The 14332-nt window shown below is 41.8% G+C and overlaps 1 protein-coding gene across 10 annotated transcripts in view; it reads left to right on the plus strand.

Moving 5' to 3' along the window:
• The window catches only part of Kif27 (kinesin family member 27), a 111441-nt gene continuing 97109 nt past the window's right edge, over positions 1-14332 (plus strand). For 4 of the 10 annotated variants that reach the window (XR_008215660.1, XM_052727515.1, XM_052727514.1 and 1 more), the window contains exons 1-4: positions 230-776; positions 3825-4208; positions 8700-8900; positions 9692-10650. Coding sequence is in view for 9 of the 10 variants with exons in the window: in XM_052727515.1 (XP_052583475.1) it covers positions 3911-4208; positions 8700-8900; positions 9692-10650 (1458 nt within the window). In the remaining variant the exon portion in view is untranslated. Of the gene's footprint in view, positions 205-229; positions 777-3824; positions 4209-8699; positions 8901-9691; positions 10651-14332 lie in introns of those variants that run through there. The other 6 variants (XM_052727511.1, XM_052727512.1, XM_052727508.1 and 3 more) reach the window with 6 other exon arrangements.

The following is a 14332-nucleotide window of genomic DNA, read 5'->3' on the forward strand; positions in this document are numbered from 1 at the left end:
TGTTGACAACAAAAGACGTGGGCGCGGCGGGGCGGAGAAAGGCCGCTCTGTGAGGCGGGGGCCTGCGAAGACCTGGGCTGTCCCGAGCCGGACGGCGTGCGGCGGGCCGACGGGCGCGAAGCTGGCGGCGCCGGCCTGCGGCTGTCCCGCTGAAAATCGCGAACACGGCGGGCGAGCGAGCGGCGGACGGAGCGGGGTCCTGAGGTAGCCGCGGGGCCAGGGCGCGGGCCGGAGGGCGGCGGGGCGCGCGCGGCTGCGGCGTGAGGTGGGCGCCGCGGTGTGCCCTGCCCTCGCGAGGGAAGCCTCGGTGCGGCGCCGCCGGTGTCCGCCACCGGCCCGGGGCTGTTCCCCGCTCACGCTCAGGCTCCTTTATGCCGTCGTGAGATGCTGCGAGCTTCGTCACCTGCTGGAACCCGCAGTCCACAACTTCTACACTCCCGCCACGTCCGGAGAAGCCGGTATTTGAAGACCCTATTCCTGGCAAATGACAAGGCACGAGGCCCAGTACTTACCTTGCACAGTTCAAAAACGCAGTGGGTGTCCCTAAATATTACCAGCCAGTTAGGTTTCCTGCTGTTGTTTGTCTTTTAATAGGTTTCCGAGGACCGAACTGAAGCTGAAAAATAACTGTTGCATGCAAGCTTTAAAAAACTTGACTGAATATTGTTTATGAGCCATATATTTATGTATCATTTTTCTTATGATTGCAGTAGGTGACTGCAACAGCATATGGCCACACTGCTTATGTCAACATTGCCGTCACAAAAACCAGTGAGGTGAAAATACTGCAATTACAGTTTGTATTTTGTTCATTTGTTTTTTGTTTTTTCGAGACAGGATTGCTTTGTGTATCTCTGGCTGTCCTGGAATTCACTCTCTAGACCAGGCTGGCCTCTAACTTGGAGATCCTTCTGCCACTGCCTCCCGAGTGCAGGGATTAAAGGCATGTGCCACCACTGCACAGTTGAAAAGTACAATTGGTATTTTTTAAAATTAGCAGTTTCATCGAAAGAAGTTGGGTTAAGCTTAACATAGACCATAACCTTGTGTGTGTGTGTGTGTGTGTGTGTGTGTGTGTGTGTGTGTGTGAATGTGAGCATATGGAGGTCAGAAGACAACTTAAAATTTTAAGTTCTTCTGTTATGTGGGTTCCAGAGATCGAATTCAGGTTGTCAGGCATGTGGCCACAACTGCCTTTGCCCGCTGAGCCATTGCACCGGCCCAGACCTTGGCTTTTGCCTTACTGAGATGACCTATTTTTTAAAAAAAGTGATCTAATCTGTATGATGGCTGTTGGAAGAATCATCAAAGACTGCATCCCTGAATTTCTTAGAGTGCTTTAGAATATAAGGGTTTACCATACATATGAGTGTTGCTTTTTTGTTGTTGATTTGATTAGAATTATTAAAACTGCCAAGCTATGTGTTATCCACCGCACCCCACCCCACTAAAGATAGTTTGTTGACTCTGGGATGTTGAAGCCCAAGGGACCTGAGTTTTTAGTAGTGTCACATACAAGGTTTCTGTTGTGATCCTCTTGGGCATTCATTTTTACTGTTGCTCAGCTTTTTTTTAAGGACTAGTGAACGTTAATTTTCATGGTTAACATTTCCATAGTTGTTAGCTGTGGTAGCTCACACCTCTAATGCTAGTGGGGGCAGCAGGATTGCACTGAGTTCCAAACCAGCCTTGGCTGCAGAGTGAGGACCTGTATAAAGCCAAAATAGTATTTCCATACCAAGTAGTTCACAAGATGCCATTGTTGTCCAGTGGTCTTCTAGGTTGGTGATAATCTTAAGACCCACTTTTACAAAGAATATGCCCCATTCCAGCCTGGCTACTTTCCCTCATACTCCTAAACAAGCGCTCTGGAAACCAAAAGAGATGTCCAAACAAAACAGTATCCAAACAGCCAATTCAGAATAAACCAGCGCACCACTGTCCAAACCAAGGGAGGGCTGAGACCCAGAAAGAACTCACTGACACACATGTGAGGAGGCACTGCCTGAACATTGGGCGTAAGAGGTACCGAGGGCCAGACTGGGTGGCTCCTCCTGTGAAAGCAGATCATTCTTGGGCCCCTATATTAAGGCATCAGAAACTGTTATAAAAAAATTGTCACTTCAAAAAGGAATAAGAAATAGTTTATTCTAGGGCTAAATATGTGGGACCGTGGTGCAGTCCCAGCATCTGGGCATGCCTGTAGGAGATTGTCATATGTTAGTTGATGTAGGAATACTCTGTGTGTGTGTGTGTGTGTGTGTGTGTGTGTGTGTGTGTGTGTGTACATGTGTGTGTGTACATGTGTTCATGATGATCAGAAGACATCTGTGTAAGCCTGTTCTTTCCCATGTGGGTTCAGGGATCAAACTCAGGTTGTCAGGCCTGGTGGCAAGTACCTTTACAAACTGAAACATTTTGCTGTCCTGGGAGACCCATCTTAATTTTGGGAAGGACTGTTTCCTGGGAAGGGAACCCTGGCCTATATAAAATGTAGAAGGCAAGCTGAGCACTAGCATGCATTAATTGCTCTTTTCTGGCTATGGCTATAACGTGATCAGTTTCTTCAAGCTGCTGTCTAGGCTTCCCTGCCATGATAGACTGCACCTTTAAGTTGCTGTCAATGGGATGTTTAAATCACAGCACAGGAAAAGAAACTAAGACAGTGTTTAGAGATAGGAAGACGTTTTCCTATTTGTTAGGATTTTTCAAAGTTAAATTCATTGTGTGTGTTGGGCTTGGGGAGTGAGTCATGGAATATGAGTGGAAGTCAGAGGACAACTTAGTGGAGTTGTTTTCTCTTTCCACCTTTCCATGTGTCTCAAGGCTTGTGTGGCAAGTGCTTACCTGCTGAGCTATCACTATAGCCTATAGTTTTGATTGCTTTTGAACTAATTATTTTAATTATACTGATACAGAAACCCTTAAAACTGCTTTCATGGTTTAATTCTGATGTTCGTGAGATGAAATGCCATTTATCAATACCTTCAAATATAATACAAATAATTTATAAAATTTATTTACTTTCTTTGGTTTTTCGAGACAGGGTTTCTCTGTGTGGCCCTGACTGTCTTGGAACTCACTCTGTAGACCAGGTTGGGCTTGAACTTGGAGATCTGCCTGCCTCTGCCTTCCAAGTACTGGTGGTGTGTCACCGCCACCGGGCTAAAATTTATCTATCTATCTATCTATCTATCTATCTATCTATCTATCATCTATCTATCATCTATCTGTCTGTCTATCTATCTGTCTGTCTGTCTATATATCTATCTATATGTATGTATGTGTGCCTGCATGAGTTTATGTGTACCATGTGTGTGCAGGAACTGGAGTTGTAGGCAGTTGTGAGTTGCCTGATGTATGTGCTGGGAACTGAATCAGGTCTTCTAGAAGAGCAGTAAGTTCTCTTAACCACTGAACCATTTTACTGCCTTCCCAGATATTTGCTTTTAACATTTTTAGAACTCCTTAGTTATTTTTTTTTGCCTGAATTTTCTAATTCTGTTAGACATTATTCACTATTTATATTAGTGAACTAGAAAACATTACCACTGTATAAGTATACAATAGAATCCTTTATATTTACTCCTTAACGTTATAATTAACCAATTCAGTGTCCCAAGTCCCCTCAACTATTTTGAAGCAAACCTAAATGCTGAATTGTTTCATTATTAAATTAAGCACTTTACAAGACAGATCAACTCTTTGTAATTTAATTTGTACTGGTAAAGAATCCATTTTAAAGGATTTTGCTTTAAAATGTGTGGTTTTATTTGCATAAATCAAGCCAGTAATTAAATTGTATCTTTTATTTTAATATACAGGAGTTCTGATCTTACATAAAATGGATGTTTCTCACACTGTTACTGAACATTAAGTAGATAATCTATTCAGTAAAATCCAAGCTGCAATGGAAGAAATACCAGTAAAAGTCGCTGTAAGAATTAGACCTCTGCTTTGCAAAGAAGTTCTTCATAATCATCAAGTTTGTGTGAGGGATATTCCAAACACCCAGCAGATTATCATTGGGAGAGATAGAGTTTTTACTTTTGATTTTGTTTTTGGCAAAAATTCCACTCAAGATGAAGTTTATAATATATGCATAAAGCCCCTAGTGTTATCACTCATTGAGGGCTATAACGCAACGGTTTTTGCATATGGACAAACTGGATCTGGGAAGACATACACCATTGGAGGAGGCCATGTTGGTAAGATTCTCAGAGTCTCACTTAGCATTTTATAGCATGTATGAAGACTTGGTTTCTTTTTGTGACTGAGCACTGTTTTATTGGGTGTGTTTTATTTGGCTTTGCCCTGCTGATAAGCCGTGGCTTGTTTCCTGTTCTAGATGCTGCAAACACTGCTGTACAGCCATCTGTTTGAGTCCTTCATAGACCTTGACATTTTAATTCTGTTTGGTTTCTATGGTACTGAAATAGAGCTAGGTTGCTGTGCTTGCTAGCTAAGCACCATGCTACTGAGCTACATCCATTGCCTTCTTTTTGCTTTTTTGTTTCAAGGGAAAGGGTCATTCAGTTGCCCATGCTGGCCTTAAACTCACTCTGTAGCGCAAGTAGTCCTTGAAAGTATGATTCCCCTGCTTCAGCCCTCACCAGAGTTGGGTTTGCAAGTATGTGGCACTAGGCCCTACCCTGCCATAGCCTTTAAAATAATTTTTGAGGTTAACATACAAAGTCCTAGGTTTCCTCAGGCGTCTTTGTATGCATCTGTCACTATATTTTCTTCTCCATCGTTGGCCCCCCTCGCTACCCTCTCTCATGCCCGATTCTCTCCAGCGGATCCCTTTCTTCCTTCAGCTAGTTCTCATTTCTGCTTCTTGTTGCATGTTCCTTTATATTATTTCCCAACTCCTGTTAGATCTCTTCCTTCTCAAGAGCCCCTTTCTAGTTCTGTGACCACACATATGTGCATATATATGCATATATATGATTCCTGCAAGCATCATGGTTTCATTTTTTATGGCTGTATAAATTCCATTTTGTATATGTACCACATTTATCTGTCGATAGACATCTAGGCTGGTCATACTATCTGTCTTCTATACATATGTGATGTGTCTTTTTTTTTTTTTTGGTTTTTCGAGACAGGGTTTCTCTGTGTAGCTTTGCGCCTCTCCTGGAACTCACTTGGTAGCCCAGGCTGGCCTCGAACTCACAGAGATCCGCCTGGCTCTGCCTCCCGAGTGCTGGGATTAAAGGCGTGCGCCACCACCGCCCGGCTAACTTTTTTTTTTTTTTTTTGTGATGTGTCTTTTTTTAAAAAAAGATTTATTTATTCTAAGTATGAGTGCTCTATCTGCATGTACAGCTTTATGCCAGAAGAGGGCATCAAATCCTCCGTGTGGTTGCTGGGAATTGAACTCAGGACTTCTGTTAGGGTAGCCAGTGCTTTTAACCGCTGAGCCATCCCTCCAGACCACTATGTGTCTTCTATACATGTGTGATACTATGTGTCTATGTAAAATCTAGACCCACAAATAAGAGAAACTGCATGATACTTGTCTTCTTCAAGATGATGATAATATGAATGTCTTCGATTGCATCTATTAAAATGACATAACTTCACTATTCTCTATTGCTGAAAAAAAAAACGCCACAATGTATATAAACCACATTCGTTATCCGTTCTGCTATTGCTTCTACTTGGCTGTTGTAAATAACACTGCAGTGAACACCCACACGCAAGTGTCTCTGGAGTGTGTGAACTCGGGATCTTTTGGTTAAATACACAGAGGTGGCATAGCTGAGTCGTATGGTAGGTCTGCTTTGTTTTCTGAGGACATTCCATTTTTCTGATTTCCACAGTGGTTAGACTAGTTTGCACCCCACCAGCAGTGTGTGAGGGTTCTGTGTTATCTGTATCTTTGCCAGCGTTTGTTGTTTCCATGAAGACTGCCGTCCCAACAGTCTTCTTTTAAGAACTGTCTGTTCCGTTAACTAGTTCATTTATTGATAGGATAATTTTTGGAATTTAATTTTTGAAGTTGTGTATTCTGGATATTAATACTGATGTGTTGTATAATTGAGGAAGATATTTTCTAATCCTGCACTCTGTTCACTCAAGTGATTGTTCCCTTTGCTGTATGATACAAATTTAAATTTTATGTAGTTTGTCAGTTTGGGGGATAATTTTCTGTGCCATTGTAGTTCTTTACAGAAAAACTATCTTTTAATTTTTTTATTTATTGTTGGGGGAGCATGCCATGGCATATGAATGGAGGTCAGAGGACAACTTTCAGGAATCAGGGTTTTGTTTTGTTATTTGTTCAGTTTTTGTTTTTAGCTACAGTTTCTAACCGCAGCTGGCTTGAACTCAACATGTAGTCATCCTTTGAACTCCCAGTCCTTTGGCCTTTACCTCCTGGGTGCTGAGGTTGTAGATGTACACCACTGTGTCTGATTTATGTGGTGCTGGAGCTCAAACCCAGAACACACTTCCTGCACACTAGGCAAGCACTCTCCCAAGTGAGCTACAGTCCCCAGCTCCTTGAAATTGATTTTTAAATTAATTTGCTGCATCAAGGCCTGAAACTATCATCTGTGACTATGTTCATTTTCCTTCCCCATTCTTTCCTTTTTTAAAAAATTATTTATATTTTATGTATAAGTGCACTGCCTGTATACCTGTACAACAGAAGAAGGCATCAGGTCCTATTATAAATGGTTGTGAGCCACATTGTGGTTGCTGGGAATTGAACTCAGGACCTCTAGAAGAACAGCCAGTGCTCTTAACTGCTGAGCCATCTCTCCATTCCCCACCCCCATTCTTAAACTCAGTCTATTCAGACTTCTACAGTCATTGAGATTGCACCTGTTGAGATAATTCTAAATGACATTCACTCTGCTAAATCTAGTAGTCAGTTCATTTCTTACCTTACTGGACCCATTAGCACATCCTCTACTTGGTTTCCAGGTGACCGACCACATTCTTGGTTTTTCTCCTACTCTGCTAGTCCCTTTGTAGGTGCTCTGGCATGTGAACCAACAATTACAATGCTCAAGATCAGTTTTTGCTCCCCCCTACCCCTTTCTCTTTAAAAATTCTTGTCCTTAGTGGTCACAGCCAGCTTCATTACATTACATGCTGTCATTCTGTCCTGATATCATATCAGGACCTGTTATATTTATCTTCAAATCCCTCAATTACCAGAGTCCTACTCTGAAGTGGTCTCCACTCATCTCCTGCAAAAGACAGCAGTGAGAATAGTGTGTAAAATTCCAGACAGTAATGTTACTCTTCTACCCTGTGGCTCTGACCTCAGTCAGAATGACTCCAAATGTACAGTAATCTACAAGGACTTCCATGATCTATTGTACGCCGCCCCTCTGACCTCATCTCCTGTTGCTCTGTTCTTGCTCCCTGTGTTCTGGCAGTCACATCAGGCAGTGCCTTCAACATGCGTCCTTCCACAATCAAGTTTTTGCTCATGACCTTCATATTTAAAATTGTAATCACAGAGTCACACTCCAGTCTCCTTGCCTTGCCCTCCAAACACTCTTCCAGTTTTTGTTTATTTGGACTTATTTATTAGTTTACTTTTGAGATAGTCTTCTCTATAGCCTAGGTTGGCTGTGAACTTTCAATACTCCTATCTCAGCACCTCAGTGGAATGTTAGGTGTATACCACTGTGTGTGGCCAGGATTTTAAAAGACCATATAGTCTAAAGTTTTTCTTTATTGCTACTGCTTCTTTCTTCTCAGGAGGATCTCACAGCATTAGAGAATTTTTCCTTTGTTTTGTTGATTGATTGTTCCCAGAGCCCTAGACTATTGCATTGTATGTAGTAGATACTAAATGCATATTTGTTAAATGAATAAATTCTGCATGAGGGATACATGTGAAAATGTTTGCCCTGAATTTTTTTGTATAGGTATAAGTGCATGGTATATATACACACACGTGTATGTTTTCATGCCTGTGTATCACTCTCAACTCTATTCCCTTGAGACAGGGTCTTTCACTGAATCTGGAGCTAGGCTGGTGACCATCAAACCCCAATGATCCTCCTGTCTCTGCCCTCTGGAGTTACAGACGTGCTTGTGCTGTGCCTGACTTATTACATGGGTACTGGAGCTCTCACCTCAGGGACTTGTGCCTGTGCAGCAAGTGCTCTTACCTGATGAATCATGCCCCAGCCTTTTCCTTTTCCCCCTCGATTTTTTTTTTTTTTTTTTTTTTTTTTTTTTTTTTTTGGTCTTTTGAGACAGGGTTTCTCTGTGTAGCTTTGCACCTTTCCTGGAACTCACTTGGTAGCCCAGGCTGGCCTCAAACTCACAGAGATCCGCCTGGCTCTGCCTCCCGAGTGCTGGGATTAAAGGCGTGCGCCACCACCGCCCGGCTCCCCTCGTTCCCCCGCCCCCCCGAATTTTATGGTTGTATGGTTTAAGCCTAGAAGGCCTTGAACTTGCAATATAGACCAGGCTGGCCTTGCATTAATTCAATTAATTATTATACATTTTGAGACTGTGACTTGCTGTGTAACTCTGGTTGGAACTCTGTAGGCCAGCCAGACTGTCTCTGCCTCTAGAGTGCTGGGATTAAAGGTGTGAGTCACCATGCTTACCCAGTTTTTCATAATAGAAATGTAAGAAAAATATATTAAGCATAAATTTTGGATTGTAGTTAGTTTTTCTTATATTTCAAGTTTCAAATATGCTTTCTATTTCTAAATTTTCAGCGTCAGTTGTGGAGGGTCAAAAGGGTATCATTCCTCGGGCTATCCAGGAGATATTTCAAAGCATCTCTGAAAACCCTAGCATTGACTTTAAAATCAAAGTATCATATATAGAAGTGTATAAGGAAGACCTCAGAGATCTTCTAGAGTTGGAGACTTCCATGAAGGACCTTCACATCCGAGAAGATGACAAGGGGAACACAGGTGAAATAGCTCGGTGACATTACTGAGTGCCTCCAGGTGTCAGCTAGGAAAAATGTGTCAGTATCCCAGGAATTAAAAATGTATGCACAATGAATTTGCTCTTACTTTTTATTCATATACTTGCTTTGCCATGCTGGAAGTCATCCAGCTAGGAAAGTGCTGTGCCACCAGCCTTCTCTTTTCATATTTAAATTTAAAAGATTTTGGGACAGAGTCTCATTATAATTCACCTATGCTGGCCTTGAACTCATGATTTCCCAGACTGGCTTTGAACTTTAATTCTTCTGCCTCAGCCTCATGAGTAGATGGGGTCACAGGTTTGTGCCACCAGGCATGGCTCCTATGTTCTTGTAATAATTACAATCAAAGTATTGAAACAAAGTATTGTCTCTCTTTGTCTGTCTTTTTTCTTGATTTGAGAACTTGAACCCAGGGCCTCAAATGCTCTTTGTACATACTCTCCCACTGAGCTATATAACCCCAGCTCCAGAGGTTTTGATTGTCAGTCATTTTAAAGAATTAAGTATGATGTTTGACCAGAAGCAACAATTGGATCTTAATGAATAAAATACATCTTTTAGAGTTTAAACAATACTATTTCTTAAAACCGTTCCTCCTGGAGCTTTGCTGAAATTATTTAATGATGCTAGTATTTGAAACATTTGAAACATTACTGCTTCTTTTAAGGGACTATCTTTTGGGGTTGCTTAGCAAAGGGCAGCGGTTGTGTGATTAATTTAATTGTACTGGATTTTGATGAAAACATGGTTTTTAAAACTTTTTGTTTTAAGTGATTGTTGGGGCCAAGGAATGCCAAGTAGAGAGCGTGGATGAAGTAATGAGTCTTCTGGAGGTAGGGAATGCGGCCAGGCACACCAGCACCACCCAGATGAATGAGCACTCCAGTAGATCCCATGCAATTTTTACAATAAGCATTTGCCAAGTTGAGAAAAATACAGAGGCAGCTGAAGATGGAGAGTGGTATTCACATCGGCATATTGTCTCCAAATTCCATTTTGTGGATTTGGCTGGATCAGAAAGAGTGACCAAAACGGGGAACACTGGTGAACGATTCAAAGAGTCCATTCAAATCAACAGTGGGCTGCTTGCTTTAGGAAACGTAATAAGTGCCCTTGGGGACCCACGCAGGAAGAGCTCTCATATTCCATATAGGGATGCTAAAATTACCCGGCTTCTGAAGGATTCCCTGGGAGGCAGTGCCAAGACTGTCATGATCACGTGCGTCAGCCCATCCTCCTCAGATTTTGACGAGTCCTTAAATTCTCTCAAATATGCCAACAGAGCACGAAACATTAGAAACAAACCCACTTTAAATTTTAGCCCTGAGTCAGACCGAATGGATGAGATGGAATTTGAGATTAAGTTGCTTCGAGAAGCTTTGCAGAGCCATCAGGCCAGTATCAGCCAAACTAGCCAGACCCCTTCAGAAGGTATTCCTGACCAGAATCGGATCCATTCTCTAGAGGAACAGGTATCTCAGCTCCAGGAGGAATGTCTGGGCTACCAGGACTGCATAGAGCAAGCATTCACCTTCCTGGTGGACTTAAAAGATGCTGTCAGGCTAAACCAGAAACAGCAGCACAAGCTACAGGAGTGGTTTAGCAGGACTCAGGAAGTCAGGAAGGCTGTCCTCGCCCCATTCCCAGGACACCAGGGCATTGGGAACCTGGAGGAAGGACCCCAGCATGTGACAGTTCTCCAGCTGAAGAGAGAACTTAAGAAATACCAGGTACTTAGACATTACTTTATTCATTAATGTGTGTTTTGAGATGGTGTCTTGCTCTGTAGCCCTGGCTGGAACTCAGTATGTAGACCAGCCAGGCTGGCTGGGTCTCTGTCTTCCCTTGTTTCTTGTGTTCTGGGATAATAGGAGTGTGTGATCCCACCTGACTAATAGAATGCCCCTCCCTACTCTGGTGGTAATGGGGATTGAACACCCAGCCTTGTATATGCTAGCAAAGTACTCTCCTCTCTGAGATACATTGCCAGATCTATTTTATCTTCTTTTAAATAAAGTCTTATTCGATTATCCAGGCTGGCCTTGAACTCAGGAACTACTTCCTAAGTGCTGGGGTTATGGGTGTGAACTCTCACACCAGGATCATAGACAGCACTTGCTTAAGTACTCCATTTATTTGGACAAGTAAGTCCTAAAAGTCATTTTGGAATTTCAGAAGTTCTAAATTTATTTTATTTTATTTTGTTACTGTGTAGATGGTATGTGAGGAATGCAAGCATATATTTGTGGAAGTCAGAGGACAATTTTTGGGGGTGTTTTTCTTTTTTAAGTATTTAAAAATTAGCTGGGCGTATTGATATACGTCTTTAATCCCACCACTGGGGAGGCAGAAGCAGCTGGACCTCTGTGAGATCTATACCATCCTGGTCTATACAGTGAGTCTAGGCTGGCCAGGGCGCATAGTGAGATCCTGTCTTTAAAAAAAAAAAAAAGGAAAGAATTATATAAAAGTCTCACTCGCCTTTCTTCCTTGACATCTCTCCATCTCATTTCCTGTTCTTCCTTGAATTTATTCTTTATTAGTTTCTTTTCGCTCTCCTGCGATGTGAGCAGAGAACATTTTAAGGTACTGTGTTGTTAAATAGAACCTTTGAACTTCTATAGCAATTTAGAGGGTCAAAGAAACATTTTTAGAAACAAAATTAAGTTATGTTGCACTGAGTTTCCCTTCTTTGGGTGTGTGTGTTTGCAAGCTTAAACCCAGGGCCTTGAACATGTTAGGCACTCACTGTATCGCTAAGCTACACCCTCAGTCCTTTCTTGATTCTTTTCTTTGACACAGTCTTGTATGATAGCCTAGACTTGCCAGAAACTCCCCTGATATTCTAGTCTTTTCTGGAACTTGAAGTAATCTTCTGCCACAGTCTCCCAGGTGTTGGAATTTCAGGTGTGAGTCACCATGTCTGGCTTATTGGGTCTGTGGTTCTTTTTGGTTTTTAGACAGGATTTCCCATGTTGGCTTTCAACTTGTTAGCCAAGGATGGCCTTGAACTTCCAATCTTTCTTCCTCTACCTCCAAGTGCTGAGATTATAGGAGTATGTCAACCACACTTAGTTTTATTCATTGCTGGAAATCAAACTCAGAGTTTTATGCATGCTAGGCAATCACTCTACCAATTTAATTATATCTCTAGAGTGCCCACTATGGTTCTTGAAAGAAGAAAATACTTTATCCTTGAGTGTAGCTAGAGTTTTCCTGCCTGGCCCACAGTCAGGACAAATCTCTCTCACCTGCCAGTCCCACAGACGCTCAGACCTGACCAAGTAAACACAGAGACTTATATTGGTTACAAACTGTATGGCCGTGGCAGGCTTCTTGCTAACTGTTCTTACAGCTTAAATTAATGCATTTCCATTAATCTATACCTTGCCACATTGCTCGTGGCTTACTGGCATCTTCACATGCTGTTTGTCATCATGGCGGCTGGCAGTGTCTCTCTGACTCAGCCTTCCACTTCCCAGCTTTATTCTCCTCCTTGTCCCGCCTACACTTCCTGCCTAGCCAATGGCCAATCACTGTTTTATTTACTGACCAATCAGCAACACATTTGCCATACAGAACATCCCACAGCACTTGAGTCTGGATTATACATTTTTTTTGAGACAGTGTTTCTCTGTGTAGTCCTGGCTCCCTAGAACTCACTCTGTAGACCAGGCTGGCCTTGAACTCACAAAGATGTGCCTGCCTCTGCCTCATGAGTGCTGTGATTAAAGGCAAGGTATGTGCCACCATATCTGTCTACATACTTGATTTTTAAACAGTGGGTGTGTGCATGTATACATATTGTGTGTATATATATTTAGTTCAAAATTACCTCCACACATTTAAAAAATTAATTTGTGTGTGTGTGTTTGTGTGTGTGTGTGTATGTATGTGTGTGTACCACGTTGCATATATAGAGGTTAGAGGAAAATTTGCAGGAATCAGTTTTCTCCTTCCACCATGTAGGTCCCAGGGTTTGAACTCAAGTCATCAGGCTTAGTGGCAGGCACCTTTACCCACTGAATCATCTCACTTCCACTTTTTTTTTCACTGAAGATTATGTGCAGGAGCTAGTAGAGAACAAGGTAAAATTCAGTTCTGCTTTTGTGGAGTTTGCAAGCAAATTCCAGTGAGGGGGGCCTTCAGTTGTTCCTTAAGTAACACCAAGATCAACTTCCATGGTATTGCTGTTTGCTTGCCTGATGCCCACAGAGGCCAGAAGAGAGCATCAGATCTCCTGGAACTGGAGTTCAAACAGTTCTGGGCTGCCTGGGTTCTGAGTATTGAACCCATGTCCTGTAGAAGGGCAGCCAGTGTTCTTAAACCATTGAGCCATCTCTCTCTAACCCTACTTTTCTTTTTTCCAAGGAAGTATCTCCAGTAGTGTGAGATAGCCTTGGACTCTATATGTAGCTAAGGATGGATCCTCCTGCCTCCATCTCCCAAGTCCTAGGATTACAGGCATGTGCCACCATGCCCACTGTTTTTTGTTTGTTTGTTTGTTTGTTTGTTTAAGCTGGAAAACAATTAAAAACAGTCTTTTTAGTTATAGATTTCAGCAAAATACCTCTTTACATGTACTAGGAAGAAGCCATTTCAAGCTGTACATGTGGCACATGCCTGTAGTCCCAGTACCCAGGAGGTTGAAGCAGGAGGATCTAGAGGTGGAAAAGTCTTCTGGGGCTACCAATTGAGCCTTGTCTGAAAATAAACAAAAAAGCTCTTCTTGAACTTTTTAAATTCAGAGTTTGTTTTCACTTTTAAAGTTTGTAACTTCCCCATAAACCTTTGAAAACATGGACTGTGTGGCTTAGTGGTAGAGCACTTGCCTGTAACTTGGAAAGCCCTGGGTTTGATCTCCAGCACTTGGAAACAACTTAGTAGAGCCATTTACATTTTGGTAAATGTGTCTTTGATATGTGACTTAGTAGAAGACACTTGTATTTTCTTATGATTTAGCAAGATCTTGTCAAAGTTATAAGGAAAATATATCTGTTTTTCAGAGCTGAGGACTGAACCCAGGGCCTTGCGCTTGCTAGGCAAGCGCTCTACCACTGAGCTAAATCCCCAACCCCAGAAAATATATCTTTATGTAGATTTATAATTAGCAGGGATGAGTATTTCAATAACTTTTGAGATAATTGTGGACATTTTTTGATATTATACCAAAACTTAGTAAGTGAAAATTATCTATTGACTTGCAAAGAGTGATTTGAAATTATTTTGTTATATTATGATTTATAAACTAAAACCTACTGGTCTCTATCTTGACCTTTGAGTGAATCTTTTTTCTGCTTATGATTAAATGATTATACAGTGGTCATTTGGAAAAGAATTTAGTGTTACAGATATTCCAAGTGTTTAAACATTTTTATTTTAAATTTCTTAATGTCACCGGTGATCTCACTA

This window comes from Peromyscus californicus, unplaced genomic scaffold (genome assembly GCF_007827085.1).
Source record: "Peromyscus californicus insignis strain IS unplaced genomic scaffold, ASM782708v3 Scaffold_8__1_contigs__length_139910024, whole genome shotgun sequence".
Lineage (NCBI taxonomy): Eukaryota > Metazoa > Chordata > Mammalia > Rodentia > Cricetidae > Peromyscus > Peromyscus californicus.